At 36.7% G+C, this 25,105-nt stretch overlaps 1 protein-coding gene across 1 annotated transcript in view; it reads left to right on the forward strand.

Moving 5' to 3' along the window:
* The window catches only part of LOC129264625 (Fanconi anemia group M protein-like), a 34,918-nt gene that overhangs the window by 5,499 nt on the left and 4,314 nt on the right, over positions 1–25,105 (forward strand). The window contains exons 5-23 of the mRNA XM_054902533.2: positions 13–90; positions 843–1,001; positions 2,160–2,291; positions 5,223–5,631; positions 5,855–6,063; positions 6,589–6,795; positions 7,579–7,831; positions 8,027–8,172; positions 8,513–11,567; positions 12,054–12,256; positions 12,875–13,013; positions 17,242–17,354; positions 18,002–18,164; positions 19,552–20,870; positions 21,223–21,400; positions 22,058–22,193; positions 23,187–23,266; positions 23,904–24,001; positions 24,726–24,820. Coding sequence (XP_054758508.2) covers positions 13–90; positions 843–1,001; positions 2,160–2,291; positions 5,223–5,631; positions 5,855–6,063; positions 6,589–6,795; positions 7,579–7,831; positions 8,027–8,172; positions 8,513–11,567; positions 12,054–12,256; positions 12,875–13,013; positions 17,242–17,354; positions 18,002–18,164; positions 19,552–20,870; positions 21,223–21,400; positions 22,058–22,193; positions 23,187–23,266; positions 23,904–24,001; positions 24,726–24,820 — 7,172 coding nt within the window. The remainder of the gene's footprint in view (positions 1–12; positions 91–842; positions 1,002–2,159; positions 2,292–5,222; positions 5,632–5,854; positions 6,064–6,588; positions 6,796–7,578; positions 7,832–8,026; positions 8,173–8,512; positions 11,568–12,053; positions 12,257–12,874; positions 13,014–17,241; positions 17,355–18,001; positions 18,165–19,551; positions 20,871–21,222; positions 21,401–22,057; positions 22,194–23,186; positions 23,267–23,903; positions 24,002–24,725; positions 24,821–25,105) is intronic.

Genomic DNA, 25,105 nt, shown 5'->3' on the forward strand with positions numbered 1-25,105 from the left:
CTCATCTTTAAGGTTATACGTGAATTATCAAAGTATACCAATCAGTTCAGAGTGCTGGCTCTTAGTGCAACACCTGGTGGTGACATTAAGGTAAGTTGAAATAGTATGTTGACAATGTGCAGTGGGCAAAATTTTGGCCTCTAACTCCAATGAATTTCAAAAGTACCAGACCGGGTTTTTGGGGTGTAACTGACCGGGGGTGTGATTCACCCCCCTCCCTTGAGATCTCAGCTGCCAATCGCGCGAACGCTGTGAAAATTGGCATGATAATAGTGTGAGATGTAATTTACAAGGCTGTGTGGTTAATTTTTCCAAAATATTTTAATATGAATTAATTATGCTAATTTATGCATAAATCATACTTATTGCTCTAATTTTTTTTTATAAAAAGCTCATAGACTGCTAATTTCTGGTGTAAATATTCTTTATACCATTGCTAACAAATGAAAACAAATCCTGGTTTGAAAATAAATTTCTTATGTATTTTATCGTTTTATGAATTTCTTATGTATTTATTTGTGTTTTACCTTTTTTTTTTTTTTTTTTCACCAAATTTATAGCAGAACCTTTTCAAAGCATTATTATGCTAAAATCAATGAATTTCAGCTGATGAAAGTAAAAATAATCATATCTTTATGATTGGCAGCAGAGATGTCAAGTGGGGGTTGATTCAACATTCAACCCAAAAAAGCCCGGTTTGGTTAGGGTTAAATGGAGTGCCGAGTACAACCAAAATTCAAACATTTTGATTGATTGCCTATATGTTTATTAAAACTTAGTCATTTTACACTTCTTCTGAACAAATGAATAATGAATCTTTGATAATTCCCTTGTTGTTACAGGCAGTCAACGAGGTCCTAACCAATCTTCTAATATCTCACATTGAGATTCGATCTGAGGATTCTATAGACATCAGGCAGTATGTCCATGAACGGAAGGTGGAGAAAATAGTCGTGCCCATTGGTGATGAACTCAAGCAGGTCAAAGAACAGTATCTAAAGGTAAATGCCATGACCATTTACTCTCATTTCCACTATACATAGGGCTAGGGAAGTGTGGGAAAATAGTTGTGCTGATTGGTGATGAACTCAAGCAGGTCTAAGAACAGTATCTACAGGTAAATGCCTTGATCAATCACTCTCATTTCACATGAAGTAGATAGTGTTAGGAAAGTGTGGGAAAGTAGTTGTTCATAGCCAATAAATTCAGGCAAGTCAAATAACAGTATCTATAGGTAAATGCCTTGATCAATCACTCATTTCCTATAGAGTAGATAGAAAAGTGTGAGAAAGTAGTTCGTTTAGGCAATGAGTTCAGGCAGGTAAACGAACATTATCTACAGGTGAATGAATGCAAACATTCTATCACTCCCCCTAATGATTAGACTGTTATCCAGAGGGATGGTATTCCCTGTACCTCCAAAAAATTCTTCAATCTTATAATATGACAGGTCAATGTAAATTCTCTCCCTCCTCATTCCATCAAGTTATTCAGAAACAAATTTCAGAGGATAGAGCAGCCTTGGATGTGAAATTAATTGGCATGTTTGATTTTTATTGATATGAAATGTAGGCAAGCATGAAATATATATTCAGGGAGACTGGGAGAGTGTGACATTTACAGAACTTATGTAACTGCTGCATGAGCACCACCATTTGAATACTTTCTGTGGCTTGGAGGCTCTCTCCTAGAGGCAAAAATCAGTGTTAATAGTCAGGTGTAAAACAATAACATCAGGAGAGATGTTCTCATTTTCTGTCTGAGTGACGGGGGAAAATTTCAACTCCTAAAAAGTGTCAATTATGCACAATTCCTTTTAACGCTTCAGTGCGCTGTGATGAAAGCATGCTTTATTTATTGGACTCTTTTTTAAATTAAAAGCGTAACTAATGTATGAAATATGCATTAATCATTGTTCAGACGGCAGGTTCAAAACCACCTTGTAAATTATGGTGAAAATGACTTGACCCTACTAGAACTTGTAATCATGTCTTACATCCTTGCTCCACACTTACTCTGCCAATATTTATTTGTATTCAAATTTATCTTTTATTTTGTATTTGTTTTTAAGTGCATAATAAATAACGAATGAATAGATGAATAAATGGATTTCAAAATCCAGAATATCTCCTAAAATGAACTCTTTGTTCTTTTCATAGATCTTGACGGTGTTTGTAAATAGGTTGGTGAGATGTCGTGTCCTTTTCTGTCGTGACCTTGAGAACCTGACCAAGTTCCAGATTCTGAAATCAAGAGAACAGTTCAGGCAGGATCCTCCACCAGAGATAACAGTAAGTCATCCAACTTGCCTTCTAAATGACATATTGATGCCCTTTTAAACTGCATGGAAAAGAACACAACTTTCAACCTAAAGAACACTGCCTACTGGAAACAAAAACGCTCTATTCTTGGCCCTCTGTGTCATTAATCAATATTGTAGTGGCTAATTAGGTCTGTTCCAAATTTGACCATGGATGCCTCTCGTGATATTTTCTGGCTGTGGCGGCTTATTTACCACTTGATCCAAGTCAGTAGAGGAGAGATCTCTTTTAGCTGGCCAACAAAAATGTTGTTAAGTGTAACTTATTTTCCTAAGAAAATCTACTTCAAAGTCACCAGTAATACTAGTGTTGGACTCTTCACTCCATTGATCTGCCCAACAAAATATTTCACAGAATTCTTTCCTGTAAACTTCTCAAGAACCCAGTTGCCTTGTTCAATATATTTTTTTCGAATAGGCAGTTCTTGCTCTAATTCCTCTTAACTCTCACCTGAAGATTCACTTTCCATCTCTCTTTACTCTTGTTTCACTTTCAACCTCATTTTCTTTCATCTGATTCATGTTCATCTTTACTTTCTTCAGATTCACTGTCAACTTCACCTTCCTTGGATTTTTTCCATGAACTGGCTTTTTCTTGGCCACTCTACTAGATGAACTATTTGTCAAAGTCCCTTTTTTTCAACATTCTTTTTGGCTTTCACTTTTTTTTTACCAGAAAGAGACTTGTCTTGTTGATCTTTCAGTCTGTTGTGCAAAGTGTCCCTTTTCAACTTGAATTCTTCACATGCTTTTCTAATTGCCATTCCCTTCTGACATGCTTTCACAGCCTTTTCAAGAGATTCCTCATAATATTAGTTCTTGTTATATCTGGCTCCATCTCTTCTTTTATATGTTCTCTCCATTGTTTAGATCCTAACTTTCCTATCCTTACTATCCTAACTATGCTTGCTACTCTGAAAAAGAAAGCAAAGTAGTTATATAGCTGTCAAACATTTTGGTACTCGTTTGATGTCCGAAGTCACCCCATACGTGAAGACAAATCATGAGGTGAAATTGCAAGGGTTGTCAGGTATCATGACTATACAGGTGGGTTAATGATCCCTTTATGTTCACTATCCAACCAACAGGCTTGAGCTTTTGTTCTTCAATATTCCTCAAGTACCAAAAGTTTGAGGGCCAAAAAATCAAGCGTTTTATGGACCCTACAAAGAAAAGTACAAAAACCATGTAAGGCAATGCAATATACAAGAGCACAATAGTCATTCATAATATTCACACATTCCCCTAAAATAACATACAAAAAGATACTGGCAATAGCAAAAGGAAAAAATGTAAATGAAACAATGCTTTTTCTGTTGTTTCCAAAGTCACCCAGTTTATGGTAAGTTGAAAAGAATAGTTATTGATTTGCATTTAGGGACCCTCTTGAATGCATTTAGTGAAAAACTTTTCTTCGTTTCCTCTGATATTGAATTTAAAAATATTGACTTTTGAAAAAATTAGTTCTTAGATTAGATATGTGAGAATTATCATTGCCCCTGGATGCATAAGTATGGACATTACAATTTAAAACAAAACGATTACAATGCCATAGCATACAAAAAAAAACTCTGACAATTTAAAGTTAGGGGTAAATGAGTTTATTGCCATGACCTAGTCAGGTCGTTCAACAAGTATTGATCGCAATAACACAGGAGTATGGAACGAAATTATACCAACACACAATTAACACAAAGTGGCGTGACTACCCTTTTCCCTTCCTGTGATTCTTTAATAAAAGCGCATACATTTTTTACAAACAAAGTCAGTAAAATGAAAACACTGCAATTTATTTTACCCGAATACTGTCAGCTAACTAAGGAACTAAAACTTAATACATATCTACACTTTAATGACAAAACATCCATTTACTCCTTGTATCTAAAATAAACTGAACAATAATGCCATACGGTACATACGTGTATGAAATATCCCTCAGAAAAAAATAAAGACAACATAATGATAATCAATATCCACATGTTCAAATATTGATATAATTGAAATAAGAAAAATGAGCACAGTATAAACAACTTGGTACATGAATATAATCACCGTGGAGATCTAGATCTACCGACATATCTTCAGCAATTACCTAACCATCAAACCACAAATTGTTATCTCTGTGAGACAGCAAGGATGAACATCTGCCAATTACATTTGACTTTGGAATGGGGATTCCCCCAACTATAGGAATGCTTTCCTCACCATCGACATCAATAAAACAAAAACTGTCACTAATTTCAGTATCTGCAACCGACTTTCTTACCATATTTAATGGTGCAATCACTTCTTGCCTCAACCTGTAAGATACAATCACCCTCCTGTTGCCCCTGTATAATAGCTGGAAAGCATGGGGCTGTAATGTGCTGCCTCTTCGACGCATCGCCCATGGGCTTGGTCATGCTGGTCACGACAATGGAGCAGCGCTGCTTTGATGCAGTAACATACATTTTCTTAAGTATGTGGGACTACACATTCACCTAAGTTAGAACAAACCTGAAATTATCATTGAAAAGTACACCCCGTCCAAGTGACTGGATAAATTCCATTGGTGCCTGGATTCATGCTGCGTCAAATGGCCTAGGTTCAGATCCCAACATGTGCACAAATTTACTATGGTACAACACATCTTCAGCAGTAAAACTTAAAATTGCAATTTCATATTCATAAATGTCATAAGAATCTAATATCTTGTGAATCTTGATACTTGGTTTGGTATGAGCATAAAATGATGAATGGTTTCTCATCCTTATTGTGTGCTTTTGTAGTTAACAAATTCTATTTAGATATTAATATGAAGCACTGCCTCATGTAACACTAAATCCGTTGCTATAGAGTTAGCTTGGTTGTGTAATTGGGTATTTTGTTTACATGAATAATTCTTCATTCTTTTTACCATGAGGCTGCAAGGAGAGGTCCAGTTGAAGGTGACTTTGCCATCTGCATGAGCCTATACCATGGCTTTGAGCTTCTACTCCAGCATGGTCAACGCTCCCTCTACAGCTTCCTTCAAAACATCGTAGACGGCACAAAGGCCAACGCGAGGACGCGCTCCGAGCTCATGCGAAATTCCGACTTCTCCAACCTCGTCGAGATGCTGGAGGCCAAGTACGCTGGCTCCATGATGAACTCCAGTCATAATATCAGTCATAACTCAAGCCATAACTCCAGCGGGCTGTTTACATCCATGTTGTCCCCGTCGCTAAGGGCAACAGGGTCAAAAGTTGAAGAGGAGGAGTATGTCATGAGTCACCCCAAGATGACCAAGCTGAAGGAAGTTGTTTTAGAGCACTTTGAAAAATTCACATCGGGTAAGGAATGATAGTATATTTACTAGTTTAAAGTCATAGATTTAATGCTCATTGTGAGTTAGAGAAATATAAGAAGAAAGAAGAGTAACAATTTATAAAGAATCTGTACTGTAAAATATTTGCTAACTATGGTAAACAAAATTATTCAGACTACTTGTATAGATTTTCAGATTATTTATATGCTCCACTGTCTTTTATTCTTGTAATGCTTTCATTGATCTAGGCAACCAAATGGAGGCAGGTCCGTCAACCAGTAGGGCTTCTAATAAACATAGTACCAGGGTAATGATCTTTGCTCAGTATCGTGACAGCGTTCAAGAGATTACTCAGATGCTCAACCGTCATCAACCCACAGTGCGATGTATGAGCTTCATAGGGCAGGCATCGGCAGGGAAGAATACTAAGGGATTCTCGCAGAAAGAGCAAATCAGGGTACAGTATATGCCATGATGAAACAAAATTTTATAATGATTTTCATGGTGTTCTGTATTTTTATTCACAGATTTCATGTTTGTCAGGAAGTGAACAATTTTTCATGAGTGTTTAGAAATAAATGGGTAAATAAAACCTCAGCAAAATGTTCTGCCTGTTCATGAATTCTACTACAACAGACTATATGTAGACCCCTCATTTATGATGCTTTTCATGAATGACAAAGGTACAAGCCATTGTTATGAGCTGATAAATTTCTGTCATTTGATTGGTCAAATTCTTTCTAGAAAAAGTATTGATAATTATGGTTTTATGAAAAAAGTGCCCACAAATGACTCACAATGACCCCCAAATGACAAATTATTTTCACATTGAGATGACTCGCATTCTTATGATTTTAGCTTCATTATTTCTCTCATTCCTTATATTGTTAAATTTTGATTTGTAGCTTCTTTGATCTGATTTTTTTAATTGTCGTTTGTCATCAACATTTAATGGTAATTTCCTCTCTGCTGTGTCCCCCAGGTGGTCAATGAGTTCAAGAATGGCGGTTACAACACCTTGGTCTCCACATGTGTTGGAGAGGAAGGTTTAGACATTGGTGATGTTGATCTCATTGTTTGTTTTGATGCTCATAAGAGCCCTATAAGACTAGTCCAGAGGATGGGTAGGACAGGGAGGAAACGACAAGGCAGGATCGTCATGCTAGTGACGGAAGGGAAAGAATCTGCAGTAAGTTCACTGAAACTTCACTATTTCATATCGCATATCATTCTTCACTTTGGCAAATGCTTATTTTTTTATAATTTTCCAAGAAAATTTTCAGGTAATGATTTTTATTGCAATTTTTTATTGTGATGCTGATGAAGAAAGAAATTGTTCTCCATTACTTTAATCCATATCCATATTTTATTGTTTAAAATAGACATCAAAGTGAAATACTCAGAAAATTGTTTTGCCCAATTGAGTGTAGGCCCAGCAGCCGCTGTGCAGTGTCAGATCGGCTAGGCTCTATCCCTTTAATCATTGAACGCCAAACTCCCATCTTTTATCGTCTTTTGGTCCGACACGGCCAAGGTTTGAACTCACGACCTCCCGGTTGTGAGACGGACGCTCTACCAAATGAGATTACTCACCGGCTTATGTCATCAAAGACAAAAACAAATCTTGTTTTATATTGTCTTGTGCTATTTTGTGCAAATGAATAGTAAATGGTAAATGGAAATGAGAAAAGTTTTTCTAGTCTCTGTATGTTTAAACAAAGTCCCATTTAAGTGTTTATAAATATATACATGAAATACAAATTAGAGTGTCCATTTCACATACCTTGAAGTACAATTACCTTCGAGAACAAAACATTTCAAATCTCCACTGGCACAAATGTTTCAGGTTCTTAATAATAAGTTGGGAACTAAACTTTGTGGACTGGGGTCTATGGAAAAAGACTGTTGTAGAGCATAATCAATCAACCATTTTCTAACGTGTTAACAACAACTCTTTCATTCTCTCCTGCAGATCTATGACCGTAGCCAGTATAGCAAGAAGGGGATCCACAGGGCCTTGCAGGGTAACAGCAAGTCCCTTCACCTCTTCCCTGCTAGTCCCAGGATGGTCCCAAGAGGGCTCAATCCCACTGCTCATAAGATGAACATCAAGGTAGGGGAGTATCAAAGCAAGCACAAGACAAAGATGGCCGCTCCTTCCAGCGCCACCACCAGTAAGAAGAAATCCAGTATGGGAGGAGACATCTCAAGATTCCTGCAAGGAAGTAAGAAGATTCTATTCCACATTATCTCAATAATGTTTAAATCCTTTGTGAATTGCTTCTTCTTTTTTTAAGAGATGTACATTCAAAATTTCTACCTTTAAAATAAACTGAAGTGATGATGATTTCACTCATTCCATGGAGGAACTGAGGAATTATTGATGTTGTATTGATCTTTGTTTTTCTTTTCTCTTGCAGCCAAACCTGACCCTGCAGAGGATGTATTTCTGACATATGAAGAGCTTGTATTCTGGAACCTTCATTATAAAGTCGATCAAGGGGAGCAGCTTAAAGCACCTGGAGAATCTAAATTCCTCTCCCTCAACAAGCAAGCAGCTAAAGAGGTGAATGTTAATTTGATGTTGTTAATCTGTCATCAATTTTATAGGAAAGAATTTAGAATGTTGTAACAGTATTTGTAGATTAGTGATTGTCCATGATGAGGATATGAACATGTTTCCCACATACAAATTGTTGATTATGAGGATATGGATATATTGCCCAAGTATGATATGTAGATCTTAATATTTTGCAGTCGTTGTTCTAGTTAGCCTCTTACCGCATCCTTGTTTATTGCAATCTCACTTATACAAGGTATAATATGCCGTATTATAGCCGAAATATAACCTAATAATCTAAGCCAACTTCCTAAGCCAACCAAATGTCACATGTTTCTTCCCACAGGTTTCCCTGACAAACGACAAGGAGCTTTCACTGAACTCTTATGCAGAATGGCAAACCAATAAGCAGCCGACCCACAAGGTTTCCCATTCACAACGCTGTGCAGTCTTTGTGGAGATGATGGAATTCTTTGAGATACAGGGTCACACCGAAGACGAGGATATCTATGGGGCTGAAATGGCAATGTACTTGGATGAAGGGGATGTGTTGAGACCAAATGAAAAAGAAAGTAAAGGAAAGGAAGGAATCCTGAAATACTGTTCTCAGGAAAAGAAGAACCAGAAGGAAACAGACATTGTTATCTTAGATGAAGATGAAGGAGATGGTGATCACAAGGAGAGAACTAGGAAAATAAAGAAAAAGGCAAAAGTTCGGAAAAGAGCGAAGAGTACATCCTCAGAAATGGAAAATCTTGGTAGTGATGATGGTCTTCCTGCTGTGGATCTCTTCAGTGAACCCAGTGAAAAACAAGATGGATACTCTGAAAATACAGAGGAGCACAAAGGCAAGGCAAAGAAGGGCAGAAAGTCTGATGATGGGAGCAGTAGTGACGGAAAGGTTGGAAGGACTAAAAGGGGTAAGAGCCCAAGAGGTGGACAAGAAAGCAGACTGAAAAGAAAGACGATTCCATTACCATGCGATTCAGATGAGAATGATTTTGATACTGACAGGAAAAGTGTGACCCCTCCAAGACCTGTTGTTGCAAATACTGAGGGTGAAGTTAAACAACAGAAATCAGTCAACACCAAGGAGGATATGACTGATTCAGATCAGGGTGCTCTCAATGATGAACCTATGGACACTGCCAGTGATGATAACCAGGTTGAACCTTGTGCAGCTTCCCCAAGCAGTCCGTCCAAGAATCAACAAGAGCATGCCAAAGGCGACGCTTCTTTGAATACTTCTGATATCTTTCTCTCTTGCTCCCAAGTCTTCAGGGCACCTGAGGTTCCTTCAGGTGCCTCCAAAAGAGACAAACGTACATCTGAAAGGTCAAATGGTGAGGGAGAAGCTGACGTGATGCCACCCCCTCCACCTTCACTCTCTGGTCTTGATCTTCTAGACGATATTGATCTGTCATTCAATGCCTCACAACTTGCCAAAGAGGACATCTGGACAAAGAGTTCACCAAAAAGAGAGTCTCATCGACCTGAGATAGGTATTGCTCTGGATGAGCCAGTGATTGTTCCACCTTTACCTCTAAACGGAAAAGAAACCATGAAATTTGAAAAGCATGGAGAAGAGCTAAACATGAGGACTAACCTTGTTACAAGTGAAACATTTTCCAAAACAGTGCAAAATGATAATGGTCTTGATATTAGCAGTACAGCGTCATGTCACATAAATCATGACATGGATGATGAGTTTGGAAAAGTTTTGGATTCTGACGCTGATGAAGTTGATGAAGCTGTCTCCAACTTTGAAAATGGTAAAATCAATCAGGAAGAAGCTGATGAACCTTTTCTCATATCTCCAGTCCTAACTAAGCACTCACTCAAGAAGTGTGTTCAGGTGCAACAGAGTGTTGATGATATTGATCATGAAGAGGAGACAAAAAATATCACAGATGAGCTTGTGGATGCATGGGACAATTTTGAGGGGGATATCTTTGACGATGACGATGATGATGTGGTCTTTGACAGGGAGCCTGTTTCTAATCATTTAACCAAATCCCCAATCCTTTCAACAAATGTTAAGAAAGTTGTGGGTAGGAAAGGGGATGTCAAGAATGACACCGCGGCCAGTCATGCATATGAAGCACATTCTGAAGACACAGATCAGAGAAATGGATTCAAAGTTTCTACAGCATCTCACAGTATTAAACCATGGACTGACGTAAATCATGGAATGACAGAGAGGCCTGGGATTGAAATAAATCATAAAGAAGAGATCGGCAGTGCTGTGCTTTGCAGTTCCAGCAATCAACTTCAGAAAATCCAACCACAGCTGGAACATGAAATTACAGACGAAAATGAGATCAAACATACGCAACAACCTAAGTTTGATCTTGATTTTGATTTTGGTGACTTTTTTGAGATGGATGATGAGGCCTTTGATGAGATTGGCATTGTTCCTCCTTCACCTCAGGTCAGCCAGAAAAGATCAGGCTTCATGGCAATGTCCCAGGCATCCCAATCAATGATAAGACCAGAGAGAGATGCAAGAACAAGTCACACAGATAAAGATGGATCCAAGGTGGATATCATTGGAGAGCAAGAAGCCAAGCTTAAAAATAATCCAACCACTCAAAATCAAGTTATTCCAACAACAAACTGTGGTCTTTCTGCTTTAGAATCATCAAAACCGTCTAAGATAGAAGTCAAGACATCTTCCCTGAGTAGATTTAAGCGTAACCTGATGCATCCTGTCAACACCAACGATTCCAAAGTGGTAGCGTCATTGGCACAACCAGAGAAAATAGAGACTGCTGATTTGGTTGGAAACGTCTACAAAGATACAGTATCAAGAGTTTCACATCCTCCTGCTGCCTCAACTCCAGTGATGTCAGATGTTGAAAGGGATGGTAGGCATCAGGGTAGTACAGTGTCACCTATTGGACAGTCTGGTCGTAGAGACATTTTTTCACCTGTAGAAACTCCTAGCTCACATCTGCAGAAAGCCAAACCCTTAGGTAGCCTTCGCAGCCGGCTCAGAATTAAGAGAAAGGATGGCTCGGGACCGAAGCAGAGTGAAGGATTGTCTATCCAAGATCAGTCTTCCAGACCTACAGCTCTTCCTGGCAAGAGAAAGAGTTCACCTCTTGTTGACGAAGGACATTTTGAAGATCCTGTGTTATCAAACCCTCTGAAGAAACCAAAGACGTCTCTGAAGGAAGAAACCAGTCTGTCACCTCATAGAATAGAAGGGCATGTCATCAAACCATCACTGGGACTCAAGAGTGGGAAGATTAATGACAAAGATGACATTAACTTTCTTCTTGAAGGCATTGATTGGGAAGATTCATTCCTATCTGACAACAAACCTACAATACCTGATAGAGTGAATGATGGATTTGATAATAAAAGAGATTCTACAGACTCTACAACATCAAAGAAAGGTAAGATTAACATCATCCTTTGATAACCCAACTTAACTTTCAGACTGTAAATTAAATTTACTAAAGAAATTATTAATAAAGGTGCCTTTTGTATGATATTTAAAAATAAATAGAGAATCATTGTAATATATCGGAAAAGTATATTATAACTGTATGTTTAAAAGCACACATCATTTTTAAAATGATTAATGAAGTAAATGCTTAAAGTTTCAAAAATATCATATTTGACAGTAGTAGAGGCATAATGTTAGAGCATGCACAGTCTTGAATCCAACATATTATTTCTCATTTTCATTTTTAAATGCATACATGCCTATTCAGATGGTGAAAATGCTGATCACCCTCATCATGAAGAAAACTCTCACAGCTCTAGCATTTTTGGAAGTCATGTGATGTACTTCATATCTGAAAGTGAAAGGGGCATTAATTTTTAATGCATGCAATTTAGTTTTCACACACTGCTTTTTTTTTTGCTCATTATTACAGGCACACATATTTCTTCTGATGATGACGCCAATCTCTCCCACCATCTCAAAGACGATGATGAAGATAGTGATGACAGTCAAGATGTCATCGGTAGAGTCACCAAGAAGAAAAGAGCTGTGGTGCTGACGTCCCCAGACACTCCGATGGCTTTCAATGCGTCACTTAGGTCGCGTCTAGCTGCAAAAGCATCAATTGTCAAAGAGGTAAACTGTCTTTATGAGAATATGAATGCTGAACCCACTCAGTCCTCAGGCTATTAAGTAACTTATTTCCGTGCCTTGAACCTGTCTCACACTAATGCAAAATACTGTAACCCAATTTTGCAAGTTGAAATACATGTACCCCTAAACTCATTGAGGGTATGATGATCATACTGAGAGACAATCAAATGGCATCATAAAGCCTTCTTGGTGATCTGTGAAGGTTTGCATTATGATATACAGATAACATAGAAGAGGATTACACCATGCGGTGAGTCCTGAAAAGGACTATTAAGATGGTGGAATGAAGAGAATTTGACGAAAAATGAAAATGAAAGAAATTTGGTTGGATTTGAGGGAAAGAAATAGATGACAGAGTAGAATTTTCTTTCATGTGATATAATGAAACCCTTTAAATGATCAACATATTTGTAAGTCTGACTCATTTCTCTCTCCATTCTTCACTTTATCAAAGTGCTGAAGCCTTGATAACTTGAGAGCATAAACATAATATGAAATGGAAAGAGACAAATATCAGGTTATTTCCATTTTATAAGGGGATCGGTCATCGGACACATATTTTATGGACTTGAGAATTGAATTTCTTGTCTGTTGTTTCAGAAGAGTGTCCATGTGCTGTCTGATGAGTCATCTGATGATTCCTCCTTCATCATTCAACCTAAGAAAAGGAAAGCAAAGAAGATACTGGATATGAGTAGTACCATTATTATCCCTGAAGGAGACGATGATGACTTTGAAGGTATACTTTGAAGATATTGTAATTGCATCGAGGGATCATTTAATGAAAGGGCTGGTTAGATTTTGTTACCATAGTAACTGTCAGACATGCTTCAAAATCAAGGAAAATTGTCAGATCTCTCAACTTTTCACATGACAAGTGTTGACGAAATACTCTGTAGGACATAAATTTGTTTGTCTTCTTCAAGCTGGAGGATTCTGGTGCTATAACAACTCACAACTTATTTTCTCATCTGTTTTTTGCTAAACGACATATTACTATTTCTGTTTTTATTGATGTTTACTCAAATTTCAGTATATATATTATTTTTATGAATGTTACTATACACCAATGGAACTCTTATTTTTAAACTCCTCAAAAAAAGTTTGGAAATCTGACTTTGATCGATCCCTCCTCGGTTTTATTGTCTCGCCTGCATAGCAGAGCGAGACTATAGGCGCCGCTTTTCCGACGGCGACGGCGGCGGTGACGGCGGCGGCGTCAACATCAAATCTTAACCTAAGGTTAAGTTTTTGAAATGACATCATAACTTAGAAAGTATATGGACCTAGTTCATGAAACTTGGACATAAGGTTAATCAAGTATTACTGAACATCTTGCCTGAGGTTCAGGTCACATGACCAAGGTCAAAGGTCACTTAGGGTCAATGAACTTAGACCATGTTGGGAAAATTATTTTCAAAATCTTAACCGAAGGTTAAGTTTTTGAAATGACATCATAACTTAGAAAGTATATAGACCTAGTTCATGAAACTTGGGCATAAGGTTAATCAAGTATTAGTGAACATCCTGCTTGAGTTTCATGTCACGTGACCAAGGTCAAAGGTCATTTAGGGTCAATGAACTTTGGTCAAGTTGGGGGTATTTGTTGAATTACTATCATAACTTTGAAAAGTTATGGATCTAGTCCATGAAACTTTGGACATAAGGTTAATCAAGTATTAGTGAACATCCTGTCTGAGTTTCAGGTCACATGACCATGGTCAAAGGTCATTTAGGGTCAATGAACTTTGGCCGTGTTGGGGGTATTTGTTAAATTACCATCCTAACTCTGAAAGTTTATGGATCTAGTTCATAAAACTTGGACATAAGAGTAATCAAGTATCACTGAACATCCTGTACGAGTTTCAGGTCACATGACCATGGTCAATGGTGATTTAAGGTCAATGAACTTTGGCCGTGTTGGGGGTATTTGTTAAATTACCATCCTAACTCTGAAAGTTTATGGATCTAGTTCATAAAACTTGGGATATAAGAGTAATCAAGCATCACTGAACATCCCCTGTGAGTTTCAGGTCACAAAACCAAGTCAAAGGTCAGTTAAGGTCAATAAACTTAGGCCATGTTGGGGTAATTGTTGAAGTGCCATCATAACTTTGAAAGTTTATGGATAGAGTGAATGAAATGTGGACATGGGTGTAGTTGACAGTCTTAAGTCTCCGTTCAAATGTCATTTATGGTCAATGAATGTGGTATTATGTCATTATATGAATGATGTTTTTGTGAATGATTATTTTATAGTAGTTTTCAAAGTTAGCACTGCTGCTATATTAAATTGCGTAATGCAGGCGAGACTGCCAGAGGCGTTCCACTTGTTGAATATTAATATGTAATTAATATCAATGAATAGAGCATTTAATTCTCTTTAAAATGATACCCTACATGATATGATTATGGTTCACATGGAGGTGCAGTGCCTTTCAATGTGGGGCAAGGTCAAAATTCAAAAGTTGCAAAATGACACAATATTGAAAGTCATTCTTTTTTCCGTGGTGATGAGTGAGATTCTCAGCGGTTTCTTTTGACTTTGATCGATAATTCATAATCAGTTTTAGTAAATATTAATGTGTAATTAGTATCAATGAATAGATCTTTTAATTTTCTTTAAAATGATACCCTACATGATATGATTATGGTTCACATGGAGGTGCAGTGCCTTTCAATGTGGGGCAAGGTCAAAATTCAAAAGTTGCAAAATGACACAATATTGAAAGTCACTGTTCTTTTTTCAGTGGTGATGAGTGAGTTTCTCTGAGGTTTCTTTTGTTTTCATGCACCTTAAAATCAACATTAACATGGAATCAAACACACCTCTGCACAAGCAAACACATAACAAACAAACATGTATGGGTATTTCAAACCACCACTCAAAGTCTCAAACCATGTTATCTCACAGAACCTTCACTACTGAACAGAAGCAGGGGCTTGATTTGAATGGATTTTCATCTCTATTGACACAGACAAAAGAATCACGTTCTGTATTGACCCTTCATGACTATTTCTGCTCGATTTGCAGCTTTTCAATTCAGACCTCATCCAACACTTTTGAATCCTGCTCTTTTCGTGATGGTATGATCGTAACAAGCATGATATCATTTTAAAGAGAATTATTGTCTCGCCTGCATAGCAGAGCGAGACTATAGGCGCCGCTTTTCCGACGGCGGCGGCGGCAGCGGCGGCGTCAACATCAAATCTTAACCTAAGGTTAAGTTTTTGAAATGACATCATAACTTAGAAAGTATATGGACCTAGTTCATGAAACTTGGACATAAGGTTAATCAAGTATTACTAAACATCCTGCCTGAGTTTCAGGTCACATGACCAAGGTCAAAGGTCATTTAGGGTCAATGAACTTAGACCATGTTGGGAAAATTATTTTCAAAATCTTAACCGAAGGTTAAGTTTTTGAAATGACATCATAACTTAAAAAGTATATGGACCTAGTTCATGAAACTTGGGCATAAGGTTAATCAAGTATTAGTGAACATCCTGCTCGAGTTTCAGGTCACGTGACCAAGGTCAAAGGTCATTTATGGTCAATGAACTTTGGTTAAGTTGGGGGCATTTGTTGAATTACTATCATAACTTTGAAAATTTATGGATCTAGTCCATGAAACTTGGACATAAGGTTAATCAAGTATTAGTGAACATCCTGCCTGAGTTTCAGGTCACATGACTAAGGTCAAAGGTCATTTAGGGTCAATGAACTTTGGCCAAGTTGGGGGTATTTGTTGAATTACCATCATAACTTTGAAAATTTATGGATTTAGTTCATGAAACTTGGACATTAGGTTAATCAAGTACCACTGAATATCCTGTGTGAGTTTCAGGTCACATGACCATGGTCAATGGTCATTTAAGGTCAATGAACTTTGGCCGTGTTGGGCGTATATGTTAAATTACCATCCTAACTCTGAAAGTTTATGGATCTAGTTCATAAAACTTGGACATAAGAGTAATCAAGTATCACTGAACATCCTGTACGAGTTTCAGGTCACATGACCATGGTCAAAGGTCATTAAAGGTAAATGAACTTTGGCCGTGTTGGGGGTATTTGTTGAATTACCATCCTAACTCTGAAAGTTTATGGATCTAGTTCATAAAACTTGGGATATAAGAGTAATCAAGCTTCACTGAACATCCCCTGTGAGTTTCAGGTCACAAAACCAAGTCAAAGGTCAGTTAAGGTCAATAAACTTAGGCCATGTTGGGGTAATTGTTGAAGTGCCATCATAACTTTGAAAGTTTATGGATAGAGAATGAATGAAATGTGGACATGGGTGTAGTTGACAAGTCTTAAGTCACCGTTCAAATGTCATCTATGGTCAATGAACGTGGTATTATATCATTATATGAATGGTGTTTTTGTGAATGATTATTTTATAGTAGTTTTCAAAGTTAGCACTGCTGCTATGTTAAATTGCGTAATGCAGGCGAGACTGCCAGAGGCGTTCCACTTGTATAATCTTATAAATGATATCAAATATGCATTGTGTAATATTGGGAGTTGGGAAAAATTAATGGCCAAACTCAGATTTCCAAACTGTTTTTGCTCGTTTTGCAGCTTTTCAATTCAGACCTCATCCAACACTTTTGAATCCTGCTCTTTTCGTGATGGCATGATCATAACAAGCATGGTATCATTTTAAAGAGAATCAAATGATCTTTTCAATGATGTAAAATATGCGTTGTGTAAAATTGGGAGTTGGGAGAAATTAATGGCCAAACTCAGATTTCCAAACTTTTTTTGAGGGGTTTATATTGGAGATGCTAATGAATTCAATTTAATCAAATTCAATTAAAGATTGTTAATTTCAAACTGATCATAATTTCAAACATGAAGAAATAAGTTGAAATGCATATTAAGTCTATAAATATACCGGTAAGTATTATTCATGATTTCTCCAGTTAGAGATATTCATGTCTAATCTCTGTAAATTTCATTTTAGATCCCATGAAGCAGGGCAAGTTGGTAAAGAATATTGAAAGAGAACAGAGGAGAGATGATATTCTACTCAAGCACAGACTCGAAAAGAAAGAAAAGAGAAATAAGCACAAGAAGGTAGATATTAACAACTGTTTTTTCTGTGTAAATTAATTAAAATATAATATCTCTGTCAAAAGTATGAAAGTCTAAACAAGAAACATTTACAGTGTATGTATATCTGTACTACATGTATATACAGAATAATTGTTGAAAAATTGAAAAGGTGGACAGTACAACGTTATAACAGCAAAATTTGATTTATTTGTGGTGATAGGCATAGGGATCATATATTGACATGTCATCATTATTTGCATAATAGATCAGTAGAAATAAAAGAAGCTTGAATAAGTGCAACAATAAATCAAATACATTACACAGTGGCATGCAATCAAAAGTAGTGTATACAAAAAATATCAGTTATAAAATATACAAGACACGAAACAAAGTAGCAATTTGAAAATATCGTTATTTTGAAAACATTGAAACATAAATATAGGAACAATCTGAGATTTCATGAAAAGAATTTCCTGCAATCTATTAAATGGTTTTGTTTAATAGTGAAAGAATATGAGACAGAATTACACCAATTACCTAATTTTCTTAATTGTGTAAAATTTGATATCCAACACAATTATAATATGAGTGACACAAGATGTTCAATGTTAAGAGAGTGAATATAGCACAGTTTTGGCATTGTGAATCTGATTATTACCTATTTGCAGTCATTGAATCACCGTCGTAAAGCGGCACATTTCCTTGACGAGGAAGCAGAGGTTTCGGAGGATGAAGAATGGTCATCAGATGAGGAAGGCTCAGACCTTGATAACTCTTTAGAAGGCTTCATCAACAATGCATCTCAATCAAGTCAAACAACATGCCCACGAGGTAAGGCATCTGACTTTACATTAGGAAACTTTTCTTTGTCTTGAGATAAACTGTAGCTGAATACTTGGTCAGTCTCTAACTCCATTTTAAAGTTAGATGTCTCATTGAGATAAAATGCCAAGAACAGCAAATATTTTGAAGATTTTCATAAAGAAATATCTGAGATTTTTCCTAAAGAAATTGGAGGAATAGGAGTCAGTCTAGTAGTAGAAGTACTAATCAAGGTTTTTAAATCAGGGGTGTGTTTCACAAAGATTTAAGTATGACTTGCAACGCATGATCTTATTGATAGATACGCAGTAGTGCGCGTCCTCATGACACGATCTGACCAATGCAGTCAATCCTTTCATACCGTACGCAACTCGGTATTTAAGTGCGACTGTAAGTCATACTTAAATCGTTGTGAAACACCCCCCTGGAGATTTACTTCTTCCACACACAGAAATTGACCTTACCCCCATCCCTCCACTTCACCCTGTTGAGAGCATCTTCCTCCTTCAGTCCTTCCTTTCTGATTCTATCTGCGTGAAATGAAAAGCTGTTCTCAAAACACGATCAATGTCCCTCCTCAACCAATGTCTTTTCTTTGTCACAAATGCCAGGTTTCCACTGTTGCTTTATAGCAAGTTTAGAAATATTAATTCAAATATTATGTTAAAATCTATGAAACATAGTAAATGAAGAAGCTTTAATAGGAGGAAAATATAATTTGTTTACAAACTTTTGGCATTACTCCTATTTGTTTAAGATCGGTATGCTCAATCTGTAATGAAAATCATAAGTCAGAAAAAATTAGAACCAGTGGGATTCGAACCTACCATCTACTGCTTTCCGGGCAGCGACTTAACCACCAGGCTATTCTGGTTCACGGCTAAGCCACGATGAACTGAAATTCAAATACCCTCGATCCTCCTGCAGTAGATGGCAGGTTCGAATCCCACTGGTTCCAATCTTTTCTGACTTATGATTTTCATTACAGATCGAGCATACCTATCTTAAACAAATAGGAGTAATGCTGAAAATTTTTTAACAAATCTATAAAACATGTTTAGACACTTAAATAGCAACATATAAGTCGTATTATCTTTTTTAATCAACAGTGATTAACATGAATTCGGATTGCATGGTCCTTTTAACTTCAGTTACTGTCAGATGATATGGTTTTCTGTTCCTACTTAATAGGGAAGCAAGTAATACTTGTTTACATTGTTGAAACTGATAATGGTTTTGGCCAACCACTACACTATTTTCATGAAAATCATAGTAATATGACCTGTATCTGTTGCAGATATAGTATGAAACAATCTTCCTATTCAGTATCAAAGTGTAGCAATGTTATTGACATGAGTAGCATTCTGAATAACTTCTTTTATGCTTTGTTTTGCAGATATGCATGCTATTTATATGAAATCAGTCAAAAGCCCTCCAGTACCCGGTCCAGGTGGCCGCTTCAAGATGGTCCAGCATCATTCCCCAGACCTTGATGTCTTCTCACAGGTCCCACAGCAAGATGCCACTTACATGGAGGACAGCTTTGTCGTCCAAGGAGATGATGAGGAGGATCATGGTTTGAGAGAAGACATCAGTTTGCTTGCTATGGACAACACCATCAATATGGATAATATCATTGATGGAGGATCCAGGAGGGCTGGAGGAAGGAGGTTGAGGAATAAGGGTGGGGAGAGCAGAGCAGCGAGGATATTGAGGGCAGGGAGGGCTGCTGTGTTGAAATCGGACTCTTCGCTGTCTGACGTGGAAGAGGCGGTGGAGGATGATGATTTGATGGACTGGGAGATTGAGTTAGATTTTGAAGCTAGGAAAAAGAACCAGAAAAGGAACCATGCTATTCATCAAGCTTCAGGAAGGGGAAGACTGCTTGGGAATCATAGGGGATTAGGAAAGGGGATGGAGTCCTCGAAACCTTCTGGTGGGGAGTGGATTAGTAAGCCTAAAACACAATCACAACCATTTCAGGTTAATCCTAAGAATGTGCATGATAAAGAGGATGGGCTGACGAATGTACAAGGTGCAAGTGAAAAGGAAAAGTCACCTCTCAAGACCAACTATGCCTTGATGAATTCAGGTCGGACCAAAGATAGCTTGATTGGTTCTGACAAAGGATCATCAAAACCATGTACATTTGTTGCTCCTCAGTCTGCTGCTGCCTGTAGCAGCGGTAGTTCTTTGATGGACTCCCCCAAAACACTGGCTCAGAAAGAGAAGGAGGAGAGGTTGAGACGACAGAAGCAAAAACAGGCGGAATTCCAGCAGAAGATGCAGCAAAAGCAAGCGCAGACTTCATCTCAGGCAGCGATCAGTCCTGTCAAAAGAACATTATCTTTGTCATCAGGGAGTCGTAAGAAGGAGGAGGCCTCGACTGAAAAGACCTCAGTTAATCGGACACTGTCTTTTGCAACTCCCGGTTCTAACCCCAGAGCTGCTTTTCCAAACTCTGAGGGATTCAAAGTTCCTTGGTCATCAGAGGGCAGTTTGAACACTAAGACTGACTCTGGAAATAGTGACACTTCAAGTAAGAATGCAAGCCCTGTTCTCCCCAACCAAAATATTAGTTTGCTACCAGTCAGGTCTACAACTGCAGTCTCACCATCGAATAAAATCAACAACTTAACACTGATGGACAATTCTGTGGCCAATGCTACAATGTCTTCAACCATTGTGAACAGTTCTACACTCAGCAGCCCTCGGGTAAGTATACATGTTCTTTTCTTCCATTTTTGATAAAATGCTTATTTCCTTGTGGAATTGTCAGTATGTAGAAATGTTCATTAATAGAAATCTTCCCATGTGTAATGATGTAAAGAGGATATTGATAAAGTTGTGAACTTATAAAAATCAGGTGTCCTCAAACAGCTTTCAGATGAAGAAGAAGGAAGAGAAGGATATAGAGTGGAAGGAGATACCTTCTTTACTGATTAAAATTGTTAAGACCTCCCCCTCCCAAATAAAATGATGTTAATTATACTGTAACCATTCTTACAGTGAATCAAAGTTAATATATATTTAAATTGCAACTGATTTGATTTCTCACCTATCTCAGTCAGCCACTGGTCAAGCACCTTTGGTCATCCTAGTGGACAGCAAAGAACTCTCCAGTTCTCCTCACATAGTATCAACATTGACCATTACCTATGGACTCAATCCTATAGTTAGTCAGCTGCAGGGGTGTGATTATGTAACCAGTACCCGTATGGGGGTGGAGAAACGTACCCTTAGTGGTAAATAAAGAGAATCCTGTTTATTGTTTACCCTTTGTATCACATATCTCTAAAATATTCTTTTATACACTCACTTTTATGAATTTAATAGGTTTTATATTTTTTTCTGATGTGTTGGTGTTTGATAGCATGAATAATATCCAATATAGTGATAAACCATGAACCAGAAAATTGAATCATCTTTTATTTTCATTCAAGCAACTAAGTTGTTTGAGCATGCCTTTTTTATGTTTTCCTTCTTTCACCAGGCAAAGTCATTTTCGATTTTTTTTTTCCTTCTACCTAAGAAATAAATTATATTTATCCACACCATTTCAATTTTTTATTTGCTTCATGGAACTAAAATATGTGCTCCATTATTATCCTTGATGTTAATTTAAAGGAAAGTTCAGAAAATTTAAATTTGAATGATATCCTTTTTTTATTCATTTTTTTAAAGGTTTTTAGTACATATTTCATAGTTACATCAGTTTTGATTGTTTATTAGACACGTACATTCAATAAAATATAAAAATACTTTGGTTATGGTAACTTTGCAATAATAAGTAATTTAATGGAAATCATGATTTTATGAGGTTTGTAACTTTTCTGTTTAATTGTTCGACTGCAAAACCATTCAACTTGATAATTTTGTCTGTACTTTATTCTTAATTTCAGAATTTGCGAATGGGGCCAACAGACAGAAGCTGTTGGATAGAGTACGTCATATGTGTGAGCTGTTTGATAGACCTTGTCTGATCATTGAGAAAGATAGAGACAAGAACAGAGATAAAAGACAACCACCAAAGACACTGTAAGACAAAGCATATATTTTCATGTAGTGTACTTAAATTTGGAGGTGCCATGATAGAGTTTCTTAGGCACCAGGGCCCCCGTCTTACAAAGAGTTACGATTGATCCAATCAATCGTAACTCTATGGAAATCCATAATTTTTTCTACAAGAAATTTGCAAATTGTCCTTTGTAAGCAAAGGAGAACATACCAAATTGTCAAGAAATCAATGAATTTATGAATATACATTCATATCTAGAATTTTTTTGGAACAAACATGCATTTTATATGTTGACTTAGCTGGCCTTCCATAGTTGCGATTGTTCGGATCAATCACAACTCTTTGTGAGACGGGCTCCAGGATAGTGCTTTGTGAAAGTACTTGTCATACAGTATGTTTTATCCAAAAGAGTCTTTTTTTATATGGCCGTTACCACAGTACCAATCAGACACTTTTTGCCTCTCAGCCAATCGAAACCAAGGAAAGTTTGTCTGATCTGATAACTTGTTAGATGACAAATGCTTATGAATCATTTCTTGATGTTTAGACACATGAAACTTTAAAAGGGTTGATCAGAACCCAGCAATGGCAATTGTAGATGTATAAATGAGTAAGGTATTTCTTCTACTGTGTTCTTTTATGTCTGTGGGATGCTGGTGTTTGAAGGTCAGTCCCACATGTGAAATAATCACATCTGATTGATACAAATATTAAAAAAATGAAATCATTACAATGTCATGAGTTTACCCTTAAACTATTAACAAAATTGTTGAGACTTGGAGCATGTAATAGAGGCGATTTGTCTCAACATATCTGAACACTAAGAAAACAATGCTGTGCTTTATCACTCTCTATTCAAACTTTGTGTCAATTGAGCTTTGTTAGGGATATTTCAGTATTTGGAAGTCATTGACACTGACACGAAAACTCCTTTCTGGAATAGATTGAGCAAACCACCTCTGAGCTTTTGTATCTGTATACTAATTTCTCTTTGTCATCTTATGTTGATACAGAATCAGAACAAAGTATTTGGATTCTACTTTGGCTTCCCTGACTAAGACTCATGTCAAAGTACTTTTCTCCGATTCAACAGGTGAGTAGATTGTTGGATTAAGCCATTGAGGACAATTTGCAATCTTATTTGTTTACTTTTTATATATGAAGCATGTACATTCTTTTTTTTTCATTTCTCCATTTTTCCATTTTCAATTTATGGCATTAGAAATATAGATTGACAGAGAACGTCTTTACAGATTGAAAATTTGCATTTATAAACAATACGTTTGAGGATCCCTTCTTGTTGCCAAGTTCGAAATCAATTTGATTATTTTCGTATAAATTATTTTTTACCATGGAATGGAATGCTCTGGTCTTTTTTCTGATGTATTCATGATTTTAAAGGTTCAACATCAAAGTTTATAGGGCCAATTACAAAGTGCAGTCAATTTTCTGATTTTAGTTGAGCAAGTTCCTTTCTGACATTTACCTTAGACTCTGTCTGACACTTAATATTTGTGGTTGAATGTGAAAAAATATATATTTTACAATTATTATCATTGTCATTATTGATATTATAACTATTATTCATAGAAGTAGCTGCAATAGTAGTAGAAGTAGTAGTAGTAGTAGTAGTAGTAGTAGCAGCAGCAGCAGCAGTAGTAGTAGAAGAAGCAGCAGTCTAATCATCAACATCATTATTATTTCACAATTATTTTTATAACCATCTGCAGAGGAAACTGCTCAAATCTTAGCTGACTTGACCAAGATTGAAAGCAGAAAAGGAGCTGCTATTCCAGCCACCTTGGACATGGATTCTACCTCTGAACAGGTGATATATCAGGATATTTCAAGAGTTGAGAAACAGAAGGGTGTATCTTCCTTTATGGCTATTTTGAGTTACTGGTACCTAATCAATCAGTAATGCATGCAGATTATGAAAACTATAAAGCCTTGATTCAATTTACTTCCTAATGTGTGTAGAGGAAAATGGTACTTTGCCACATTTCAATTTGCTTAGGAAATTCTTTTTTTTTTAATCACATTTCTATTTCACATTCTGTTGTTTCTTTTTTTGTTTTTGTTCTTAAATACTATTATTCTCTTATAAATTGATTTAAAGGTAGTGTATCGACTTGCAGACAATGCTAAATATTTATTGGGTTGGCAATAACATACAAGTTGTTACCGAGGTACTTGTAATGCTCACAGTCATACATGTGTAGCTTACTAACTTACAACAATTTGTGGAACGCCATCCAAGGAAATAATGAAATTTTCTTGTGCATTGAGATCTTGCTTATGTAGGATCCTAAAAAAAGTCCATGAACACACTTTTCTATCTGCTCTTCATGCCTATTCTGTCTCTGGAATTGTTCTAAGTGAAAATAGTGGGATAGCTTGAAATCCAATTTTCACATTTACCTGAGCCCCATTGCATGAAGAGCAAGGATACCATTGAAGTTACCATTGGTTAACCAACTTACCATAATAGTAGCTTTCATGTACTATGGTCCTGTCCTTGAAATAAAGTTATTCTTGAACCTCTTTCTTAGGTGTTGAAGTTCTACCAGTCTATACCCGGAGTAAGTTATGTTACGGCGCTCAGTCTCATACATCATTATCCGTCTGTCGCGGACCTCCTCTCAACGTATGTATCTCCAACATTTATAGTTAATATTGTTCAAAGTAGTATTTACAAATTTAATGTTTACAATTAATATTTACATACAATCATAAATATTGTTCAAAGCAATGTTACTAAACATTTTCTTGTTTTATGATAATGTTAATGATGATAACGATAGTTCGAATATTATTATTTGCAAAATTTTACTTCTGATTCTCATGATAATGATATTAGGAGTTTGAAAATTATGTATGATGGTGACAATACTAGTAATTAAGAGAATAATTAATGATTATTATGAAAACA

Source organism: Lytechinus pictus, chromosome 7, assembly GCF_037042905.1.
Source record: "Lytechinus pictus isolate F3 Inbred chromosome 7, Lp3.0, whole genome shotgun sequence".
NCBI classification, from domain to species: Eukaryota; Metazoa; Echinodermata; class Echinoidea; order Temnopleuroida; family Toxopneustidae; genus Lytechinus; species Lytechinus pictus.